Raw genomic sequence first — 24,460 nt, forward strand, 5'->3', positions numbered from 1 at the left:
TTTATCAGCTGCTACTGTTCGAGTGCACAACGGACACCCGAGATCTTTGCCAGAGTGTGAAGAACTGCAGGTATCATTGCAATACATGCATGCATTCAGACTGACAGTCGTTGCTTTGAAGAATTACTATGAGCTACATTGTTGTTAGGTGGTGTATGCTGTGTATGTCCTTAACACAATAAATATACACTTTCGAGTATTGGTTCCCTATCTCAATATAATCTATTGCTGTGTATGTCCTTAACACAATAAATATGCACTTTCGAATATTGGTTCCCTATCTCAATATAATCTATTGCGGAACCACTGTCACCTGTTTCAGCGTGACCCAAAAGGATTGGGGACCCCACGTTCAGAGAACAAGAGCAGTTCTGTCCCACTTCCCTCAGACTCTCCCGACGGCACCCATGTCTGTGGTGAGAACTCACCTTCCACAACAACATACTGGGTGATGCTAGGGTAGATAGAAGAAAGGAAAGCAGAATGGGAGAGTGCGAGAGGGACTCACGCACTAAGGGTTCTGTACAAACTCCCCATCCTGGGAATCGAGATTCCCAATGATTTTTGCCTATTATCGACACTTTGTAACTTTACTGGCAAGATACTGGTCCCAGGAATACCAAGATCGATTCAGAAATTCTATGTTATTTCCTCAGCCCAGCCCAAACAAACAAGAACAAGCAAGCAGAGGACTTTAGTTTATGTATGTAGGGAGAGAAGATTTAATAACACATTTCTGTTTACGTACTAAATCATGAATACAACATAAATTTTATGTTTGGATGCAGTAATGTTCGTATGTTATAGTTTCAACAGGTCATGAATACAATGTATGTCCAAATCGAAAACGACATTTTTATGTGATATAATTACAAGTTAACAAGTTTCAGATTTTTTGCTTTACTAGTACCGGAAAACTTAGTTGTTGCCAAATCTCACGATTCCAAGTCAATGGAGAGCACCCTATAGGTTTCGATGAGTGAGTTTTCGATTATCAAAACACGAGACATAAACGGCCGTATCTGTTGACTGGAGTCAGTTATAAGCTTATACGCCGCCAAGGGTCGATATACCTTTGTATGTGACATAATTTGAACATGATACCCAGAACTTATCCAGAGAAAAAGATTCCTAAGAGATGGACAGACAAACAGACAGACTGTTAAAAAATAATACGAAAAGTATTTTCTAGAGTTATACAGTTACCAATTACGGATTTTAAGATTTTGTCCTTTATTTGCACTGTGAAATCTGGCTTCTTCCAAAACGTCATGATTCTAAATCAACAGGGAGCACCTTATGGATTTTTGTGAGTGATTTTTCAAGTATGAAAATGGCTCTGAGCACTATGGGACTCAACTGCTGAGGTCATTAGTCCCCTAGAACTTAGAACTAGTTAAACCTAACTAACCTAAGGACATCACAAACATCCATGCCCGAGGCAGGATTCGAACCTGCGACCGTAGCGGTCTTGCGGCTCCAGACTGCAGTGCCTTTAACCGCACGGCCACTTCGGCCGGCCCAAGTATGAAAATATATAATTTAAATGGCCATATATTTATTGCCGTGATTTAGAAGCCTACAATTTGTACAACGCCAAAGTAGCATAGACCTTAATATGTGATATAAATGTGAACTTCGTACCCGGAAATGGTCCAGAAAAAATGATCTTAACACTCGGACAGTCAATACATTCCTTCAAATCTGCAATATTCGAGACGTGTTCAGATACAGACGACATCGTGTTAGATGACGAGCAACAAATGCAAATTTTCGGCAAAAGCGATCAGCCAGGCAATAGACAAACGATACAAAAATTTTTGAGTCAAACTGACATACCGAGCGAGGTGGCGCAGTGGTTAGCACACTGGACTCGCATTCGGGAGGACGACGGTTCAATCCCGTCTCCAGCCATCCTGATTTAGGTTTTCCGTGATTTCCCTAAATCGTTTCAGGCAAATTCCGGGATGGTTCCTTTGAAAGGGCACGGCCGATTTCCTTCCCCATCCTTCCCTAACCCGAGCTTGTGCTCCGTCTCTAATGACTTCGTTGTCGACGGGACGTTAAACAACACACTAACTAACAAACTGACATTTCCCGTGTGTACAACTAACTCAGATAATGTTTCAGATATGGAGCGGCTGATGTCTATCGTTGCGTTTGTGGAAGATCATAACATGTGTTCAGGTTTCTCACAGCATTGGTAACGAGTAGGATTTTGACGGATTTGTCAACAATGTGGCCATTCTATTTTCGAAAATCGTTCAAAAGTTTGAATAGTATCTCCTCAGAGTTCCAGCCACGCCATGTGGCTTTACACATAGGAACTCGACGCTGCTGGCAGCTCCAGAACATTTCAGTTGGATACATCGTCACGGGAGTATACATTCATACATTCAGACGTCTGTAATGTCAGCTACCAAGAAATATCTGCACCTCTCTAATCTGATGTCACAGTTTGAGAAATGTATTTATTTAATAAAACCCCACTAGGCATCTGCTGTGCATTAATGTTTTTATGCCTGTACAAAACTGAATGTACTACACTCATGCGCTGGCAGTAATTTCAGTGTCATGTAATAGTGCTACATGTAACTGTATATTAAGACAGGCTGCTGCTTGTGGATGTTACGAAAGTAATTTGAACTATTTTCTGTGTGTCTCAGGGTAACCACGCAAGTGATCAGCAACTCCACGGTTGGATTAAGGACATGGAACGTGTGAAAGACATGCTGCGCACGAAATTAACCGGATGGGTACAGGACTTGGAATTCGTCAGCAAACAGGTGGAGCACTACGAGGTGGAAGAAGACAAGGACAGGCCAGGGGACTTGATACTCAGGTATAAACCAGTGTACACTCAAATGTCTGTCTTACTCACTATGGTTTATTGGAGCTTATCTCACTTTTATCCATGGAAGTATTCATTAAAGCTATAGAAAACACAGGGATCATTTAATTCAGAATGGAGTAAAGAGCTAACACTAAAAGACAGTAGTGAAGGACATGGTTACAGAAACTCGTGATTTACAAAGGTTTTTGACTCCGTTTAGCCTTAGATTTTTTGATTCGCATTGTGTCTTAAAATGTGCCACGTATTACGTAACAGACCAGCGGAGAAAACTGACACAATAAACTATGTTACTGCATTTACTAGAGAAAGTATTGATGGTTACAGATACTTCCGAAGTTTTCATAATTTGTGGAAACAATGATGTGGAACCTGACACGAAAAGTGAGCGTGTCCTCGTCTTATTCGGGACAAAAAAAAAACACTTCGGGAGAAATTACGGTAGTACCGTGTATTAGCGAGTCTAGTCCAGATACTGGCATCCAGTCGGTGAGGAAAAGAGGCCACAACTCATGTTCATCTCAATAGATGGAGGAAAAATCCAAGCAGCGATGAGGGAAGATGGGAAGACGTCAGCAGAGGGCAGGAAGCGGATAGCCATCGTTCTTATATTCTGTCCGGTGGTTGGTGTGTTTAAATCAGTCCGTAGCATAGAGCGTAAATACTGTAGGTTGTGAGCGGGAGGAAAGCGGAATAGTCTCTCGAGTGGTTGACATATGGGGCCGTGGAATGGAGTAGTGTAGGAGATATGTCGGCACTATGGAGGGTGAGCAGGTGGCTTCCTATGTGGGAAAGGGTAAGCTCCCAGCAGGCAGGCACCCCAGGTCTTGTGGCGGTGTTGTTGGATTATTTCAGGTGGCTTATTGTGGGATAGCTATGGAGGTGGAGAACATGGATTACGATGTGATTACTATCAATAGGATGAAAGACTTCTGCAGTTATATCTGTAGAGGTCGATAGGGGAGTCACTTTGGGATGAGTGTGTCTGGGAAATGGGCTAGGTGTTTTGAAAGGAAGGTGATCAACCGACATCCCCAGTTAAGTTCATCATGAGAATTGATGTGGGTAAACAGCTGTGGAGAGGCAGTGGTCAGTGTGAGGAACGAAATTATGTGCTATAGGATGGCTCGGACAGAGACAGTCAGTAGGACAGATCACGGTCAGGGTGGTAAAATACACACTCGGGATAAAGTATTATGCAGGATGATTGAACATGATTTGTAGCCAACTGGAGCTGTTTTTGAGGAACGGTATTGTTACTCCACAATGTTTATTGTGTGGGGATTTTTGATTTGCTACTCCACATCTGTCATCAGAACTGTGAGTGGGTTACCGGTTCACTGTGTATAGACACATGCAGATAGTGTGACGGGATAAAACTATCGATATTGTGTGAGGCAGTGGGAATGAAGGTAACAGTGGTTGGGAAGGTGAACTGAAAATCGGAGATGGGCAGATTTCAAGACAGGGGTGCACTACACAAAGGAAGCAGCTAATCGGATAGCAGAGTACTTGTGGAGAGTACATGGGGGGTTTCAGGGTAGCCAGTAGTTTGAGGTACTCTCATGAACACTCGCCAGTTGGTACACATTTAGGGAAATCAGATAGCTTTCAGAGTAAAGTCAGTTCGACTCTGAAACTTTTATCAGTCAACTGTCGAAGTATTTGTAACATAGTTCCCAAATTTACTCTCCTCCATGAACTTTCTCAGCCTCAAATTATTCTTGAATTGAGAGCTGGCTAAGACCCAAAGTAAAAAAACTCTGAGATATTTAGCTAGTCTTGGAATGTTTATCGGAAAGACATATTCGACGCCGTAGGAGGGGAAGTGTTCATTGCAGTTGACAAAAAATATTCTCTTTACTGAGGTTGAATTTGAGTGCTATACTGAAGTTACGTGGTCGCACATAACAGGACAAGGTGAAACCATATCAGTTGTTGGATGATTTTACCACCCACCCGACTCCGCTGGGACAGATGTGGAGCCATTCAAAGAAGGTAAATAGTCAGCATAGCATAAACATCCAGATCACGCGACACTAGCTGGCGGTGACCTTAACCTACCGAGTATAGACTGGGACGTCTATGGATTCACTGCAGGTCGTGCAGACAGTCAGTCTTGTGAAGGACTTTTGAACACGTTTTCCGAAAACTGTGTTGAGCAGCTAGTTCGTCAGCCAGCACAAACAGGAAGGACCTTATCGATGGTGTCAGCATAGAGATGGGGATTAGTGATCATGATGTTATCATAGCGACTATGGTTACGAAAGTCAGTAAATCACTCGAGAACGCTAGGAGAGTTGATATGCAGTTGTCAGCGTCTCACTTAGACAATAAGATACAATCATTTAATTCCAAAATTATGGCCATAGAGGAATTATAGCTACAGTTTACAGAGACTGTAAATCGTGATCGGGAAAAGTATGCGCCTACTAAGTGGATCAAGGGCGGAAAAGACTCATCGTGCTTTAAATTCGGAAAATGCTGAGGAACGAAAGGCTGTTACATTCTCGCTTCAAAAGAGAACGCGCAAATGAGGACAGCAAGATTTGTAGAGATTCGTGCGTCTGTGAAAAGATCTGTGCGCGAAGCACAGCTACCACCGGAGAACCGGAAAAAGTTTTGGTCCTCTGCAAAATCGTTAAGCGGATCTAACGCTTCTGTTCAGTCACACGTTGACCAGTCTGCTTTTGGCGGTAGAATATTCCAAAAGGAAGGCCGAAGTTAAAAATTCCTCATTTAAGAAATCGTTCACGCAGGAGAATGGTACAAACGTGCCGTCGTTTGACCATCGCACAGAGTCCCGTATGGAAATCATAGTAATGAGTACCGCTGGCGTAGAGAAATAGCTGAAACAGCTGAAAATAAATAAGTGGCAATGCCTAGGTGGAATGCCAGTTTGGTTTTACACAGAGTAGTGTGCGGCACTGGCCCCTTACTTAGCTTGCATTTACCGCGAATCTTGCGATCAGCGCTAAGAACCAAGCGAATGGAAAAAAGTGCAAGTGACTCTAGTGTATAGGAAAGGTGAAAGAACGGACCCACAAAATTGCAGACCAATATCCCTAACACCTGTTTCCTGCAGAATCCTTAAACCTATTCTCAGTTCGAACATAATCAACTTTCTTCAGACTAAGGAGCTTATGTGCACAAATCGACACGGTTTTGGTAAGCATCGCTTCTGTGAAACTCACCTTTTCCTTTTCTCGCATGATGCACTGAGAGCTATGGATAAAGGGCAAAAGGCAGATTCCATATTTCTAGATTTCTCGAAAGCATTTGGCACGGTGTCCCATTGCGGGGTGATAACGGAAAAACGAGCATATGGAATAAGTTGAGTGACTGCAGGTTGACACAAGATGACAAAATTTCTAGTTGGTGTGATGAATGGCAGGTGGCTCTTGCTGTAGAAGAAAGCGGATGAGTAGCAAAAACGAACCCGTAATATCCGGATACGGCATTCCAAGTGTCCTGCTTACCACAGTCACTTCGTTGAAATATCTGGGCGTAATGTTGCGAAGCGAGATGAAATGGAATAAACGTGTGAGGATTCTGGTAGGAAAGGCGAACGGTCGACTTGGGTTTATTGGGAGAGTTTTGTGAAAGTGTGGTTCGTATGTAAGGGAGACCCTGTGTAGGACGCCAGAGCGACTTCTTGTTCAGCACTGCTCGAGTGTTTGGAATCTGCACCAGGTCGGATTGAAAGAAGGCATCGAAAAATTCAGGGGGAGCAGGTAGATTTCTTACCGGAGTTTCGATCAGCATGCAAGTGTTACGTATATGTTTCAGGAGCTCAGCAGGGAATTGTTGGAGGGAAGAAGACACTCATTTCGAAGAAAACAACTGAGGAAGTGCAGAGAATCGTCACTTGAAGCTGGCTGCAGAACGATCCTAATGACGCCAGCATACATTTCTGGTAGGGACCACGAAGACAAGATACGAGGAATTACGGCTCCTAAGGACGCACATAGACAGGCGTCTGTCCCTCGCTCTGTCAGCGAGCGGAACAGGAAAGGAAACGACTAGTTGTGGAACAGGGTACCCTCCGCCACGCACCGCACGATGGCTTGCGGATTATGTATGTAGATGTAGATACAAAGGACGATAGTTGAGAGGAATTATTGGTTTCATGTCCGTAAATTTAGTGAAATCATTTTTGGCTTGGTTTCATTTGGAATCGTGAGGTTTTATCCATTCTATTTCATCTGTTTGGTCTTATGACTGCATGCATGAGGGTTGTGGTGTAATAGGTGGCCCCAGTAGGGTGTAGATAAGGACATTGACAGGAGTTTATGACGGCGGTGACGAAGCTACAGTGGTGGTGGATGTGGTTGGAACTTCCTGCACCGGCAGTGGTGGGGGCGATGGGGCGGGCCGTGGTTTGGGGCTGGCGACTGTGTTGGCGACAGAGGCAGCGACGCTGCTGGAGAGGGAGTCGACGGTGGCGCAGGTGGCGGCGACGGTGGTGGAGCATTTGACGGAGGCAGTGGCGAAGGAGCTGCCAGACTACGGCTCTCTGTGAGTGGTGAAGCAATGAAGACGACGACGAAGGGTGGGAGATGATCGGCGAAGAACCACTGGGAGAGTCCAGGTGAGAGCTGAGGTGCTGGCGAAGTATAGTGGGGCGTGTCAGTAAAACGGAGGATATACTTCGTACTGGAAATTTTGGGAGGACATTTTGAGGTTCACATGAGTAAAGAGTCAGAGAATATACTCCAGCGGAGAATGTGCTCATCGCGAGTAAAAGGGTGAGCGAGTCAGAGAATATACTCCAGCAGGGGAATGTGCTCATCGCGAGTAAAAGGGTGAGGGATGTTGCTCAAGACCGGCCGAAGTGGCCGTGCGGTTAAAGGCGCTGCAGTCTGGAACCGCACGACCGCTGCGGTCGCAGGTTCGAATCCTGCCTCGGGCATGGATGTTTGTGATGTCCTTAGGTTAGTTAGGTTTAACTAGTTCTAAGTTCTAGGGGACTAATGACCTCAGCAGTTGAGTCCCATAGTGCTCAGAGCCATTTTGATGTTGCTCAAAACAAAAAACGTTCTCCGATTTCGTGTGAACAAAACTAGAGGAGCTTCTCACAACCGGAAAATATTGAAGCGAGATCTGTAGCATTCTTCGGGCTGAGTAAGTTCTGTTAAGTTTTACCTACATTTTGGCAGTGATGGCAGAATTCATATTGCTTGGGAGGCAGAAAAAGAAATATATATCCCAACGAAGTGCTGAATTGAGGAGCTGTAGAACTTTATATCGCTTTGGCAATAAGAACATTATCTGCGGACTACCTCTCAAAAGAACTGAAAATTGAAACATTTTTATTGCTATTTAGTAGACCCAAGTTTTCAGACAGACGTACGAGAACATTTAGCTGTAGGCCTACACCAAACAACCGTGTCGCTCACATTTCGAGACGTTCACCTTCATGTCTTCTCACAGCATAAGTGATGTTAGAAATAAGTAGGGTTACCAGAAAAATTAATAACTGGTTTATTGCAAACCTAGCGACCTGTTACTCGTAAGGAACGCATGGTGGGGCGCTTACGTGCTTGCCACGCGAGCAGACAGTTGTGCGCCGTATTTAGCCAAAATTATCTCGTGTTATCTATTGGTTATGAACTGCAGATTGAAACTGAAGAAACTGCAAAAAAGTGGGAATTTAAGGAGATGGGACCTGGATAAACTGAAAGAACCAGAGGTTGTAGAGAGTTTCAGGGAGACCATAAGGGAACAATTGACAGGAATGGGGGAAAGAAATACAGTAGAAGAAGAATGGGTAGCTCTGAGGGATGAAGTAGTGAAGGCAGCAGACGATCAAGTAGGTAAAAAGACGAGGGCTAATAGAAATCCTTGGGTAACAGAAGAAATATTGAATTTAATTGATGAAAGGAGAAAATATAAAAATGCAGTAAATGAAGCAGGCAAAAAGGAATACAAGCGTCTCAAAAATGAGATCGACAGGAAGTGCAAAATGGCTAAGCAGGGATGGCTAGAGGACAAATGTAAGGATGTAGAGGCTTGTCTCACTAGGGGTAAGATAGATACTGCCTACAGGAAAATTAAAGAGACCTTTGGAGAGAAGAGAACCACTTGTATGAATATCAAGAGCTCAGATGGCAACCCAGTTCTAAGCAAAGAAGGGAAGGCAGAAAGGTGGAAGGAGTATATAGAGGGTTTATACAAGGGCGATGTACTTGAGGACAATATTATGGAAATGGAAGAGGATGTAGATGAAGACGAAATGGGAGATAAGATACTGCGTGAAGAGATTGACAGAGCACTGAAAGACCTGAGTCGAAACAAGGCCCCGGGAGTAGACAACATTCCATTAGAACTACTGATGGCCTCGGGAGAGCCAGTCATGACAAAACTCTACCATCTGGTGAGCACGATGTATGAGACAGGCGAAATACCCTCAGATTTCAAGAAGAATATAATAATTCCAATCCCAAAGAAAGCAGGTGTTGACAGATGTGAAAATTACCGGACTATCTGTTTAATAAGTCACAGCTGCAAAATACCAACGCGAATTCTTTACAGACGGATGGAAAAACTGGTAGAAGCCGACCTCGGGGAAGATCAGTTTGGATTCCGTAGAAATGTTGGAACACGTGAGGCAATACTGACCTTACGACTTATCTTAGAAGAAAAATTAAGAAAAGGCAAACCTACGTTTCTAGCATTTGTAGACTTAGAGAAAGCTTTTGACAATGTTGACTGGAATACTCTCTTTCAAATTCTGAAGGTGGCAGGGGTAAAATACAGGGAGCGAAAGGCTATTTACAATTTGTACAGAAACCAGATGGCAGTTATAAGAGTCGAGGGGCATGAAAGGGAAGCAGTGGTTGGGAAAGGTGTGAGACAGGGTTGTAGCCTCTCCCCGATGTTATTCAATCTGTATATTGAGCAAGCAGTAAAGGAAACAAAAGAAAAATTCGGAGTAGGTATTAAAATTTATGGAGAAGAAGTAAAAACTTTGAGGGTCGCCGATGACATTGTAATTCTGTCAGAGACAGCAAAGGACTTGGAAGAGCAGTTGAACGGAATGGACAGTGTCTTGAAAGGAGGATATAAGATGAACATCAACAAAAGCAAAACGAGGATAATGGAATGTAGTCAAATTAAGTCGGGTGATGCTGAGGGAATTAGGTTAGGAAATGAGACACTTAAAGTAGTAAAGGAGTTTTGCTATTTAGGGAGGATATAAAATGTAGACTGGCAATGGCAAGGAAAGCGTTTCTGAAGATGAGAAATTTGTTAACATCAAGTATAGATTTAAGTGTCAGGAAGGTGTTTCTGAAAGTATTTGTATGGAGTGTAGCCATGTATGGAAGTGAAACATGGACGATAACTAGTTTGGACAAGAAGAGAATAGAAGCTTTCGAAATGTGGTGCTACAGAAGAATGCTGAAGATAAGGTGGGTAGATCACGTAACTAATGAGGAGGTACTGAATAGGATTGGGGAGAAGAGAAGTTTGTGGCACAACTTGACTAGAAGAAGGGATCGGTTGGTAGGACATGTTTTGAGGCATCAAGGGATCACAAATTTAGCATTGGAGGGCAGCGTGGAGGGTAAAAATCGTAGAGGGAGACCAAGAGATGAATACACGAAGCAGATTCAGAAGGATGTAGGTTGCAGTAGCTACTGGGAGATGAAGAAGCTTGCACAGGATAGAGTAGCATGGAGAGCTGCATCAAACCAGTCTCAGGACTGAAGACCACAACAACAACAAGAGAACTGTGACAGAGTTCCGATTTGGTGTCATTTAATCTTATGATTTCGTTCGCATAATGTGTTCACCTAACATCTATAACTGAAAAGTTTTCCACATGTTATAAATTCCGTAACATCGCAAGTAAATACATTTTCGTAAACTGTACGTAGTTGTCTTAATAATTTGTTGCCGCACGTAAAATAAACAAAATGAAACGTAGTGCAACTCTGCCTGAACACACTGGTGCCGGTTCCAGACATGTCGCCCGTTTGAGAGAGCTGAATGGCACGTGACACTGCGCGTGCTTTCTGTGTCGGACACGGCAGACCACACACACCGAGAACTCAGCAGGGAGCAGAGGTAGTGAGAAAAAGGAACCCTCTCGTCACAGATTATGGCTTCGAATGTTTTGCTCGTAAGAGCTTTCTCAGAGCATGTTCTTTTGCCCCGAGAATCTTCTCCAGAGAACGTCGTCTTGTTTACTCATCTGACCCAGCGTGTTTACCTTCTGTTAGATGTCAGTACAAAGTCGAAAAGCAGATATGCAGGAGGGGAGGGCGTGGTCACAGAGCTCCAGCGGCAGTGGTGCAGCTTAGGTACCGCCCTCCTAGTTCAGGCAGCGCACCATTTCGTGCCTCTTCTGTAGTTCACGTATCGCCATTTACAGTCGGTCATTTCTAAATTCCTCCAATCCACTTCATTACTGGACTCGCATGATATCTTCAGTAACGGCTCCAGCACTACAAGCCAAAGCCACCTATAGCACACTGACTCTGCCTCTGTACCCTGATTGACGACGATTGCCTTCCGTGGCAGCGGTCTGCCTCGCTTATCGACACTCCACGTCCCTGTGGCGAGTATTGTTTGCGTCTTCTGTGGATTCGCCACTCTGTGTGCCAACGCACGTTCCCCCAAAATGAATATGGCAGTCAGTATTGTAGTATTACTGCTGTGTAGTACATAGGCAAATTGCCCAGAAGTTTCCGGGCCTTCTTTACCATTTTAGTGGAGATTGTATGTTCACCTCAAATGGTTCAAATGGCTCTGAGCACTATGGGACTTAACATCTGAGGTCATCTGTCCCCTAGAACTTAGAACTACTTAAACCTAACTAACCTAAGGACATCACACACATCCATGCCAGAGGCAGGATTCGAACCTGCGACCGTAGCAGCTGCGCGGTTCCAGACTGATGCGCCTAGAACCGCTCGGCCACAACGCCCGTATGTTCACCTCCTTGCTCCACTTAAATACTTTCTTTGGTTGCCTTATGAAATGAACGGTTCCATTGCGTTAAAAACAGCCCTTTCCCGAAATTCTTTGCCAAAAAAATCTCAGTATAATGATTATTCAGATCATTGTCAGGACGCATCTACTTCCTGGATCTGTGGCATGCAAACGATAAACTTTATCACGGCACGGATTCTGAGTCCCAGCTTGTCGGTGGAGTAGGTGTGGTACTGTACCTCCAAGCAGAACAGCGTGCTGCTCTACGTAGCGTGGAAATGATTTGCGAGCCTTAGCTCCATGGCCCCACATGTATTATGGGAGGGACTGCTTTCCGGTCAAACTGGGGACCCAGACATCACACGGAACTCATTATGATGCAGCTTCATGCTTTAACTGACAACATTGTTTTCAAGTAACAGATACTACAAGGAGTAGAGGGAGCAATGATTGTTGTGCAATGCATCTGGCAGTATGGAAACTTTTCATCGTTGATGGGCTATAGGGAATGCAGTCGTAGATTAATCAGGAAAAAAATTGTCTCATACCCGATTCTGAGGGCTCCATTCTCATCATAAGATGTACCTGACACAGATGCATCGAATCGATGTACGGAACACTGACCTTAGGCCAACAATTTCTGTATGATAATATCCACTGCCAAACGAGAGACCCGCACCAACCACTCACGAAACGAGACCGAACGAATGCTTCAGAGCCAAGTAAACAAACATTTGTATGCAATAGTGAAGCGTCATTTTGTCAAGTTTTACGTCAGCAGACATGTACTTCTGCACGTCAAGCATTGCAGTGTGAGATGGTGGGATGCACACTGCCGCATGTAAGCAGAAACATTATAAAAATGCCACAACTGATAATGAGTAAAACAAAACACGTATTGTGAAATAAAAACACATGTTTGGTATTTGCAAAGACGGATTTCAAATAGCTTCAGTCATCGTATCGCGCTGTCCTTAGCCGTCGGATTAGCTGAAAGGGACTGAATAAGTGGACCTGCTTGACGGCACATTCACGTTTGTCCATTGAACTCATCTTCCTGTGGGGGTTCTGCTTTCAGCTGTCATACAGTCTTTACGGAAAATTATCGCAGATGCCACATCACCTAATGCAGATAGGAAACTCCCTGGCAGGTCAGAGCCGTGTGTCGGATCCCCGACGTTTCAAGTGACTGCACTCTCCACTGCAGAGTGAGGATTCGCCCAGGAAGCAACTCCCGAGGCCTCTGGTCACTGCAGTGCCCATCCTTCCGGGACCGCTGGTCCCGCCAGCCGTGCAGGGGAGCTTCTGTGACGGCTGGAAGGCAGCGGCTGAGCTACTGGCGGAAGTAAGGCTGCGACGGCGGCTCTAGGTTCGTGCCTGCCTAGCTCGATGTCTATTTTTATAAGGACGTCATATTCGCCATCGACTTTAGAAATTGTTTTACAATTGCAGTTTCGGCCTTTTGAGCCATTTTCAAGTGGTAATGTGGAAGATTTTGCTTCAGCTCATGACAGACATGTCTACATGTCAGCGTCTAAAATCATCTATAATTCATTTGAACAAGTGATTCATATCCTTAACATAAATATCACATGTTCACTCTCTTACAATGCATACGAAATTCTTCTTTAAAGAAAAGAGGTATTCTGCGGCAAGCGCTGCAGCTCTGCTGTTTGCTGTGCCTGAAACCACTTAAAACGATATAGCAGCACAGAACGGAGTGGATGACCTGCAAGAAATAGTTATGATTGGTGTCTCACTCAAGTGCTCCGAAATCTAAAGATGAAATGTCGATGCGCTAAAATGCTAAAAAGACCAATGGGTTTGCGATTGTTTGCTGTGTTACAATGCATCCTTTAAAGAATGAAAAAGTTCCAGGTTTGTGTCCCAGTCTGGCACACAGTACTCATCTGCCAGGAGGTTTCTAATCCACTGCTGAGTGGAAATCCGCTCTGGATACTTTTAGCCGCGCGGGATTAGCCGAGCGGTCTGGGGCGCTTCAGTCATGGGGTGCGCGGATGGTCCCGGCGGAGGTTCGAGCCCTCCCTCGGGCATGGGTGTGTGTGTGTGTGTGTGTGTCCTTAGCATAATGTAGGTGAAGTAGTGTGTAAGCTTAGGGACTGATGACCTTAACAGTTAAGTCCCGTAAGATTTCACACACTTTTTGGATACTTGTACGCTCTTGCATAAACTATACATTATAGGTTTTTAACTTTTAACCTCGCACCTTGTGTGCTACAGGCGGCCGCTGTTGAGTGAACGCCTGCTGGGCTATCAGCCGTGGAACCTCTCCTCTGACGACGACTTCAGTGCGCTGTGCAAGGAGCGGCAGCCAGAGGCGTCGCAAATGTTCAGCCTCGCTGACGATCTGTACGCCTTCCATCGTCTCTACTGGGCCACTACAGCTGAGTACATCGATTCAGTCTACGTAGATAGCTTGAAGATTGTAGGTAAGTTTAACACTGGGACCCGGCCACTTCAGGGTTATGCGCTGACAACTGTTCAGTTGTTCGAGGAATGAGAGTCAAATATCCTTCTGAATATATATTTTTAGCTCTTGCGTGATTTTGCACGCCACGCATGATCTCTGTTGCTCTTTCCAAAGTCAGTTTCTCGATTCCTCGGCAACTCTCCGTCTGGATCTAAAACAAGCTAACTATTTCATTTCGATGTATTATTGACTTCTTCATTATGCAGGGACTAAAAAAGACTACGTAGACAAAATTTTGGAGTGTTTAGAGAAGATTAAAAAGAACAAATTTTATGTGACACAAATGTGACAGGTGTGATGTTTTAGAGACGTTACTGAATTGCCAGCTGGGCGCTAACGCACTCGAAACAAGTGGGTGTCTCTCAAATAATGTTTGCAGCCTCAGCCTAACAGGCGACCACCTCACCTGGGGTGTCCGCCAGTGTCTGGTACACTGAACAACTCGTCTCCCTCCCGTAGGAGGCACGCAACACCTCTGAAACAGTGCCCATCCCACAGCACTTTGAACACCGTCTCTGAACGCCAGTGCAGATAACACCTTCATACGTGTGCGACACGTGCCTCATATAAAAAAGTGTTCCTCTTTATCTTCTATAAACACTCTAAAATTCTGTACATGTAGTTTTTTTCAGACCTAGTCTAAGTCTTTTTAAAAATGGCGAATGGTCTCTGCAACATAACGGCTACAGACAAGCTAATTTTCTGTCAATACTGTAACTGGTGTAGTGATCTAAATTTCTCATGTGTGATCCTAGCACGATACTGTTCGTATTTACTAATTTTCTTTGACGAATAATATTTCGATTTGTAACTGAACAGTTAATTGTATCAGATACACTGTTAATATTATCCTTAGAAGTGTTAATACTATGAACTGTAGTAGGACTGAGGAAACACAGCTATCGCACCTGTCTGCTAAACAACTCTATTTGTTCGAATCACTATATTTTTTTAATTTATTATTTTATTCTCGTTGCTGGACTTTATCTCTTACTCGATCATCTATCTATCGTGCACCAGACATGAAACGAGTTGTAATCGTTCATTTCTCTCTTTGTACCTCCCTTATAGCTTCTTGTTCGGTAGGGGGTAACTCCATTTAAATGAGAGGAAAGTAGGACAGTGGGCTTGTGCTCTCTCAGCGGAAAAATTATTTATGCCAACCGTTGTCACTCTTGGCCGCTTCAGGCAATCGAACTTGCAGGGTTTTCATTGGTAGTAAGCCGACAAATTAAGAAACTAAGGTGGTCGAAAAGGGTCACAACAGATAAGGAAGTAAGTTATCATAAGAATATCCGTATATTGGAACCAGGAACTGTAATACTGAGAAAAAAGGCTTTTCCAAAATTTCGGCTGTCGCCGATAATTTACTGCAGACAACCATAAGAATAATACTGGCAGATTAAAGGAAATACGCATTGTTAGCAAGTTACCAAACAAGCAGACTCTTACCCCATCTGTTGCTAGACTGAGCTGCACTCTGCAGCATGTCTATAATCATGACTGAAACTGTTATGGACACCGAGAACAAACGTGTGAGCTGTAGTTGATGTTTCAATTCCTCACGAGTGGCGGCAAGATATTAACGAATGAGAAGGGACAAGACCTTACAGAGTTATGGACCACTAGCTGTTTGTCTGGAAGCTAACTTTAAGCCCGACATTGAAGATATCTTCAGGGGCCGGCCGGTGTGGCCGTACGGTTCTAGGCGCTTCAGTCTGGAACCGCGTGACCGCTACGGTCGCAGGTTCGAATCCTGCCTCGGGCATGGATGTGTGTGATGTCCTTAGGTTAGTTAGGTTTAAGTAGTTCTAACTTATACTTGGTATATCTGAACACTTCTTAAATAAGGAGATGATTCAGAGGCTTCCTTTACCAGGATACAGGTTGGCTGGCAGCTTTTCGAGGAGCTCTTTGCGGTGTGGGGGAGTAGCCATGTATGTGAAAAACGGCATTCCATTTGAGTCAATTGATGTTTCAAAGTACTGCACAGAAAAGGTGTTTGAATGTTGTGCAGGTGAGGTTAAATTTAACGGAGCTAAACTTCTAACTGTTGTTATTTATAGATCCCCAGACTCCGATTTCACAACATTTTTGCTAAAGCTAGAGGAGGTTCTTGGTACACTTTATAGGAAATACAAAAAGTTAATTATATGTGGTGACTTCAATATTAATTGTATAATTGATTGTGCAAGGAAGAGGATGCTGGTAGACCTCCTTAATTCATATAATCTTATGCAAACCGTATTCTTTCCAACGAGAGTGCAAGGGAACAGTAGAACAACCATAGACAACATTTTTGTTCATTCCTCATTACTAGAAGGGCATTCTGTTAGCAAAAAGGTGAATGGCCTTTCAGATCATGATGCACAAATTTTAACTCCAAAAGATTTTTGTGCTGCAACACGTGTTAAATAGTCATCAGCTGTTTAGGAAAGCTGATCCAGTTGCTGTAGAGACCTTTGTAAACCTTATCAAGGAACAAGAGTGGCAAGATGTTTATAGCGCTGATACAGTAGACGATAAATATAATGCTTTTCTCAAGACTTTTCTCGTGCTCTTTGAAAGTTGCCTTCCGTTAGAACGTTCAAAACAGGGTACTAGCACAAACAGGCAGCCTGGGTGGCTGACTAGAGGGATAAGAATATCTTGTAGAACAAAGTGGCAATTATATCAAAACGTTAGAAACCATCAAAATCTAAATGCAGCAGCCCATTACAAACAGTATTGTAAGGTGCTTAAAAATGTTATTAGGAAGGCAAAAAGTATGTGGTATGCAGATAGAATAGCTAAGTCTCAGGATAAAATTAAAACCACATGGTCAGTCGTAAAGGAAGTGGCTAGTCTGCAGAGACAGGTCGAGGATATAGAATCAGTGCGTAGTGGGAATGTCCGTGTTACTGATAAGTCGCATATATGTACAGTATTTAATAATCACTTTCTGAATATAGAAGGTGAACTAAATAGAAACCTAGTCCCAACAAGGAATCATATAGCGCTCTTAGAAAAAAGTGTTCCGAGACTGTTACCTGAAATGCTCCTCCATGATACTGACAAGAGGGAGATTGAGTTAATAATTAAATCACTAAAGACCAAGAACTCTCATGGATATGACGGGGTATCTAGCAGAATACTGAAGTATTGTTCTATGTATGTTAGTCCAGTACTTAGCCATATATGTAACTTTTCCTTTAGGAGTGGTCGGTTTCCTGACCGATTAAAGTACTCGGTAGTGAAGCCACTTTATAAAAAGGGAGACAGGGATAATGTTGACAATTATATACCTATTTCTATGCCATCGGTGTTTGCTAAAGTTATCGAGAAGGTTGTATATGCAAGGTTACTGGAGCATTTAAATTCACATAATTTGCTGTCAAATGTTCAGTTTGGTTTTAGAAATGGTTTAACAACTGAAAATGCTATATTCTCTTTTCTCTGTGAGGTTTTGGACGGATTAAATAAAAGGTTGCGAACGCTAGGTGTTTTCTTTGATTTAACGAAGGCTTTTGACTGTATTGACCATAAAATGTTACTGCAGAAGTTGGACCATTATGGAGTAAGGGAAGTAGCTTACAATTGGTTCGCCTCTGACCTTAAGAACAGAAAGCAGAAGGTAATTCCCCGCAATACTGAGAGTGGTAGTGATGTTCAGTCCCAATGGGGCACTGTTAAGTGGGGCGTTCCCCAAGGGTCGGTGCTGGGGCCACTGCTGTTTCTTATTTATATAAATGATATGCCTTCTAGTATTACAGGTGATTCAAAAATATTTCTGTTTGCTGATGACACCAGGTTGATAGTGAAGGATCTTGTGTGTAATATTGAAACAGTATCAAATAACGTAGTTCATGAAATAAGTTCGTGGCTTGTGGAAAATAATTTGATGCTAAATCACGGTAAGACTCAGTTTTTTCAGTTTCTGACACACAATTCAACAAGAACCGATATTTTGATCAGACAGAATGGGCATATTATAAGCGAGACGGAACAGTTCAAGTTCCTAGGAGTTCGGATAGATAGTAAGCTGTTGTGGAAAGCCCATGTTCAGGATCTTGTTCAGAAACTAAATGCTGCTTTATTTACCATTAGAACAGTATCTGAAATAAGTGACACTTCAACACGAAAAGTAGTCTACTTCGCATATTTCCATACGCTTGTGTCGTATGGTATTATTTTTTGGGGTAATTCTTCTGATTCAAAAAGGGTATTTTTGGCTGTTCGAGCTATATGTGGTGTAAGTTCGAGAACCTCTTGTCGACCCCTATTCAATAGTCTGGGAATTCTGACATTGCCCTCACAGTATATATTTTCTTTAATGTCGTTTGTTGTTACCAATATTAGCCTATTCCCAAGAGTTAGCAGCTTTCACTCAGTTAATACTAGGCAGAAATCCAATCTGCATATGGAATGCACTTCCTTGACTCTTGTGCAGAAAGGAGTGCAGTATTCTGCTGCATCCATTTTCAATAAGCTAGTACAAGAACTCAAAAATCTTAGCAGTATCCCAAACAATTTTAAGTCTAAACTGAAGTTTCCTCATGGCTCACTCCTTCTATTCTGTCGAGCAGCTCCTGGAAGAGCTAAAAAATTAAGCAAATTCCAGTGTTACATTGTTGATTTTCTTTATTTAAGTTTACGACTTGTCACCTGAATATGTTTTTTTTATATATTTCATTTTATCTGTTTCTAATATCGTGTTATAATTTCATGTATTGACTCGTTCCATGACTATGGAGACTTCTCCTTAATTTGGTCCCACGGAAGAATAAATAAATAAATAAATTAAATAAAAAAAACTTCTAGGGGACTGATGACCCATCGTGCTCAGAGCCATTTTATCTTCAGGGGAAAGTGGTCGTGATAATCCAGAGAGATCGGAGAGGTCGTGGCAGTTCGGTCGAGATGGGGGGGGGGGGGGGAGGGGGAGGGAAAGAAGAAACTGGTGCGAATCTCTTCTGAGCACGTGGCGATGTTCGAAATGTTTTGCACCATCCAGCAGGCTGCTACAACGCCCCTGTCTGAAAGAGTTGCCATCGCCACTATTAAAACCGTGGAGCTTCTCTGCCGGCTTCTTTACGCATCACTGTCCAGCAGAACTAGATGCTTGCCCACAACAGACCAACGTATCAGGAACTGAGCCCTGATCTGTTGTCGCTACCATTGTGTAAAATCAACTAAATCGCAAATCCGAGGCTACAGATCTCACAAATACTTCCAGTGTGACGACTATCTGACCCAGTATCGCAGAACCACCTGACCTATCCCAGTTACAAACGAGACCACCCATCAGTAGGACGAAAAACCCGTCCAAGTTGCAAATTTTTATTTTTTATTCGTTCGATGACTTGTTTCGGACCGAGACCCATTTTTAAATCACCATAACATAGTCGAAAACGGCATTTCCGAAGATGTCAATAACGTGTAATGAATATTTACAGCGCATACAGATAACTCATCGAATGAACAAAAACTTGGAACGGTTTTTCGTTCACTGATTACCAGAAGTTGCTGACCCAAACTACTGCAGCATACTGGAAGTTCGTAAAACCACCCATGTTAACTGTGCCAAATGTACAATCCTTGCACAACTGCATCATCTACACAGCCTCAATTCGAATGATCTAATAAGTATAAAGTAAACGCATTATTCACGACACTAAACTTACATTCCGCAACTACATGCATTGCATCCTCACCATCAAAGATATTGAGTTCAGATCCACAGTGTTCTACACCGTCAGTCGAGCTCACCGTCACCATCTCAAGAGTTTCTTGTGTCGCGTCCCTAACATGAAAGACATCCAGTTTAGAACCACTGTTTTCCACAACATTCGATCTCTTTCAACGTCCACACATCGTCCAGCAGATGACGATAACAGCCACAGCCACCTACCATTTTAACATCCGAGTCACCTATTCCAAAAAGCAATCCAACTTTATCTTCAGCCACACCAAAACATCAGCTTAAAACCTATACCTAACCTTGTTTCGCCGCATAAAACATCAAGACAAAGCAGCAGCATAGCATTCCATCCATATGTCTGTTCCATCAGCTCCAACGAGATCTTCATCACTCACATGTTATCTCAATGCTACAACTATACTTTAATGAAAATTGTTACAGTATCGTAACACAGTCCGTCACTCTACACTCTACAAAGCACAGATAATTGCTACAACATACAATCAGATGGTACTGCCAATGGGTCCTTGTGAGACATCCTGATACCAGCACCTCATTCTGCAGATCAGAAACCCTGGGAATGGTGGTACACATGAACAGAAACACTGCCACATTTTCCATAAACTGAACAATCTGTTGAAAAAGGATTCATTCTCCTCTCATCCATAACAAGCACAGGTTACCAAACAACCTCAACAAGCCAGACTCAGTGCTTCATATCTTAAAGATATACTCACTCTATCTAATGACTGCTCGACAATTCCGTACATACAGTGTCACACAAATACGACCACCATATCTCTTGGTCCCAGTTTAAAATACTTGTCTATAACGCCACAAAACGAATTAAATATAGCATTTACAACACAAGACTATAAAGTCACACATTTTGTGAGTGTATGGGTTGGTGCTATTCTGTCATTCTGCGCAACAGATTAATCCGAGATGTACCCTTTACCCTTTGGCCCCTGCAAGATGCAATTTCCATCCCCACACTACTACAGAAGTCAGACGGACACTCCTAACGTTCTAAAGAGAAATGCCTGAAAAACTTTCAGCAATAAATATCTTCTGGAGTCGTCCACTGTAAGGAAATGACACATAAAATTCACAAAATTTCTTACTTAACTAGTGGGATACTTGGGTACTGGAGTAGTGCTAGTTAGTGTAAGAAAAACATGAAAGTAACGAAAATTATTATTTATTTTGCAAAAATTCTGAGAAATCACAATAGCACTTTTAGTTATGAATTGAACACGTTATTTGCGGGTTCTTTTCAGAATGTGAAGTTACCTCTTAAGGATAGGATTCGCTAATGAAATTTCTATACAAAGTTTCAGATTGTTATTGACTTGGCAGAATGGCTGAGAGCCGCACCTACTCAACTTGAATAATTATCGGTTAGAATGTTGCTAGGTACAGTCGAGGCTGTCACGTGTGATGTGCAGTGAAGGGTACTGTTGTGGAGGAAATGTGGGGGTCGCAAGGGCTGTAGCTGTGATGACTGCTGTCTGCGCCGCTCGCTGCCGACAAATGAGATAACTCTCGTTCTATCTGGATTGACCTTCGCCAATCAAACTCTCCCTACGACTTGATGAAGTCAAGGACTCCTATTCGCCCCTAGTCTATTGGCGTGGTACACCGGTCAGATAACCAGTCCACCGCGATGCCACTCAAAAATTCGCTCGCAGGCGTTTGACTATTACTCAGTCCATTCACACTGCACAATAAGTGTGGCGGCCAACACAGTGAACAACGCTTAATCGCAAGGACTCAATATACAGTTGCACTTCGATTCGCTCTCGGCAGAGGTGCTCTCCCAGTGAAGTACTGAGGAGAGACTTGTTCCTCGCTCTTTGAGCACATGTACGAGCGCGCACGCTCTCGTTACGTGTTCTCGCTCCAAGAGCGACAACGGAATGGCCCCTCTGCACGCCAGACGTGAAGGGGTATATCTTTCGATCTCTTCCATTACTCCTTCAGCTCAAGGCGTCAGAAATATCGTCTGCCAATCAGCATTGCTCTTCTAAAACGGGAGAATGACGTTTTGTTTAAGGCGACCAATCCGGAAATCTGTAGTATCGGTGTTTGGCGTTTGCTGTCTCCCTGTGAAAATATCTGAAACTGCGTGCTATGTGTAAAGAATGCGTAGGCTAACCGCCCCCACACAATGTAGCGGAATTTGCTTTTAAGCCGAACACGGGGTCGTCCTTTCAATCGGGCTAATGCTGTCTGCTCTACAGGCGCTCACTGGCCGACGTAGATAGCTTGGGACCGGCCTCCTGGGGTGCAGTTGCCTCTCTCGAGCTAAAAGCTCCTGTGACCGTCGAGTCTGGAATGTATGTGTGTACGCCAGCCTCGAGTATTTCAACCACAGTGCGCACTTGCGATTTATTAGTTATTTGCATATCGTTTACATGAATTCATACAATACTGACTTTATCTTATCGAGTTTGGGCTCGAATGAAGCGCCTTGATGTGCAGAATATGATTGTGAGGGCGGAATATGTAAGCAATGAAGGAGACCACGACGCCTTACAATTTCAGGAAATTCTTATGAGAGGCTGCTCATGACAAAAGAAAAAAAAAAACTCTTATTTCCTACTAGCTCTAGTCAAGTTGTGTGATATTATACTGTATGCAAGTTTATATCCCACAGCTCACCAATGATTTAAGGGTAGTGTCTTTGTATACTAATCAAAACGTCATGGAACCCAGGTTCGAACCTCGCTACTGCTTAAATTTAGAATAAAAATCATCAGTAATGATGGATGGGCGGATAGAGCTTCAAGGAACTTTTTTCCACTGCTCCTAAAACCCTGAAGAGTCAGCAGTGCTCAAAGGCATGAGAATGCAGAAGGTAATGGGAACCACTGGTGTCTGTCCACAGGACATGTGGCCTGATATTGAAAAGTGGTATGATGACTCCTCCATTAGCGAAATACTCCGCACTAGTCGCACATTCGGATCTCCGGGAGGAAACTGGCAAGTGCCAGGTGTCCCAATGAATTATGTTTACTGTATAGCTCCTTGTCTGGCACACCATGCCTCTTTTGTCACTGTAAATCTTACTCAAGAGCATATCTCCATCTGCCTCGGTAACTTCACCTCTTAGTGTAGCCTCTGCTACATCAAAATCACTTATGTTAAAAACCCAAGGAATTATTACAATAAATACCACCAATCATTTCTTTCTCCCTAACTTCCACCATGGCACACATAAACATGACTGTGTGGTGGTACTCTCTTCAAAGGTGAGCTGATTCGAATCCAGGTGATGGAAGTAATTTGCATTGCTGGTATATCCCCAGTAATGGGAGGGGGAATTGAAGCATAAAGTTTCTCATCACCAGACCTCGTGTCAGTGTTCTACATTAAATTACCTCTCCTCAGTGTATCATGATACACTGATGAGGCCTGTGACACTGTTGAGGGTGACACATGTGGTGTCGACGATACTCGCCTGCAGCAAATCGTCAATCGAACGCAGAGATGCTGTACACCTAAGCAGCATCGCCACCGCCTATGAGAAGGAAGCAGTAAGCCACTCCCCCTGTAGCTTCGAGGCGCCACACACGACAAGTATTTCCAGCGCTGCCAGTGCTTGGTACGAGTTCTCCCAGAGTCCAGCTTCAGTTCTGTTCTGTCTACGAGGGTATCAACAGTTCCATGACGACTGCAGAGAAACGACGAATTTCTGCCTTCAGAGTGCAGTGTCGGCGTAACGTCACTCAGTCAAGCCTAGGCCAAGCATGCACGTACAGAGTCGAGGGCCGACAACAGACACATATTTGGCACAGTTGTAGTAAACGTTCAGAGCTCATCATCTGCAGACTTGCACTGTGATGCCGCTCAGTGTTTTCAGCAGCTCCAGTGTATTTGGACTCCAATTAATACCACACGTGCTCACGCAGCCACAGCCACGAGGAGCTAAAAATAAGTGTATTGCTTTCCAAACAATAAGGCGTTTTGATCATTGACTGTTTCATTTATCTACTTGTAAATTTATTAAAAGCATGACACAACAACATGTGTGTCAGATGTGGATGTTAAGCTCTTAACGCATCCATTACAGTCACGTACATTCAACAGATAACTCCGAGTCACAGTTCTCTCACAATGCAAGGACAGTGCCCAATTACGTGGAGGAAGATAAGCGCTCGCAGTAAGGCGGTGGACCTGCTGCTCCATTCCTCTTTGCTGACATGGGCAGAGGACTCTCACTTTCTCATATCTTGGAATAATGACGCATCCCCAGCTTACAACAAACTCAAATTAAGAAAACAGCAAACTCGACAATGTGGGGATTCCATCATCCAGCCATCCTCTGTACTTGGAAAAAACCCACTGAACAAGGCGATGCTGAGGTAAGCTGGTGGCTACAAACTTGATTTTCGACCATATTTAGTTTCTCTGTGATGTCCCTACACAGCTTAAGGTGAATGACACGAGGGTTCCTATGGATGGACGCAGCTGTCCTGCTTCCCTGTTCTTCACAATT

The 24,460-nt window shown here is 43.5% G+C and overlaps 2 protein-coding genes across 2 annotated transcripts in view; one reads left to right on the forward strand and one right to left on the reverse strand.

The window, feature by feature from the left end:
- Positions 1–24,460, reverse strand: part of LOC126213515 (poly [ADP-ribose] polymerase tankyrase-1-like) — a 586,304-nt gene that overhangs the window by 489,502 nt on the left and 72,342 nt on the right. The gene's annotated exons all lie outside the window — the stretch shown is intronic.
- The window catches only part of LOC126213513 (uncharacterized), an 84,151-nt gene that overhangs the window by 51,767 nt on the left and 7,924 nt on the right, over positions 1–24,460 (forward strand). The window contains exons 5-6 of the mRNA XM_049941345.1: positions 2,667–2,842; positions 14,030–14,238. Coding sequence (XP_049797302.1) covers positions 2,667–2,842; positions 14,030–14,238 — 385 coding nt within the window. The remainder of the gene's footprint in view (positions 1–2,666; positions 2,843–14,029; positions 14,239–24,460) is intronic.

This window comes from Schistocerca nitens, chromosome 11, assembly GCF_023898315.1.
Source record: "Schistocerca nitens isolate TAMUIC-IGC-003100 chromosome 11, iqSchNite1.1, whole genome shotgun sequence".
Taxonomy (NCBI): domain Eukaryota; kingdom Metazoa; phylum Arthropoda; class Insecta; order Orthoptera; family Acrididae; genus Schistocerca; species Schistocerca nitens.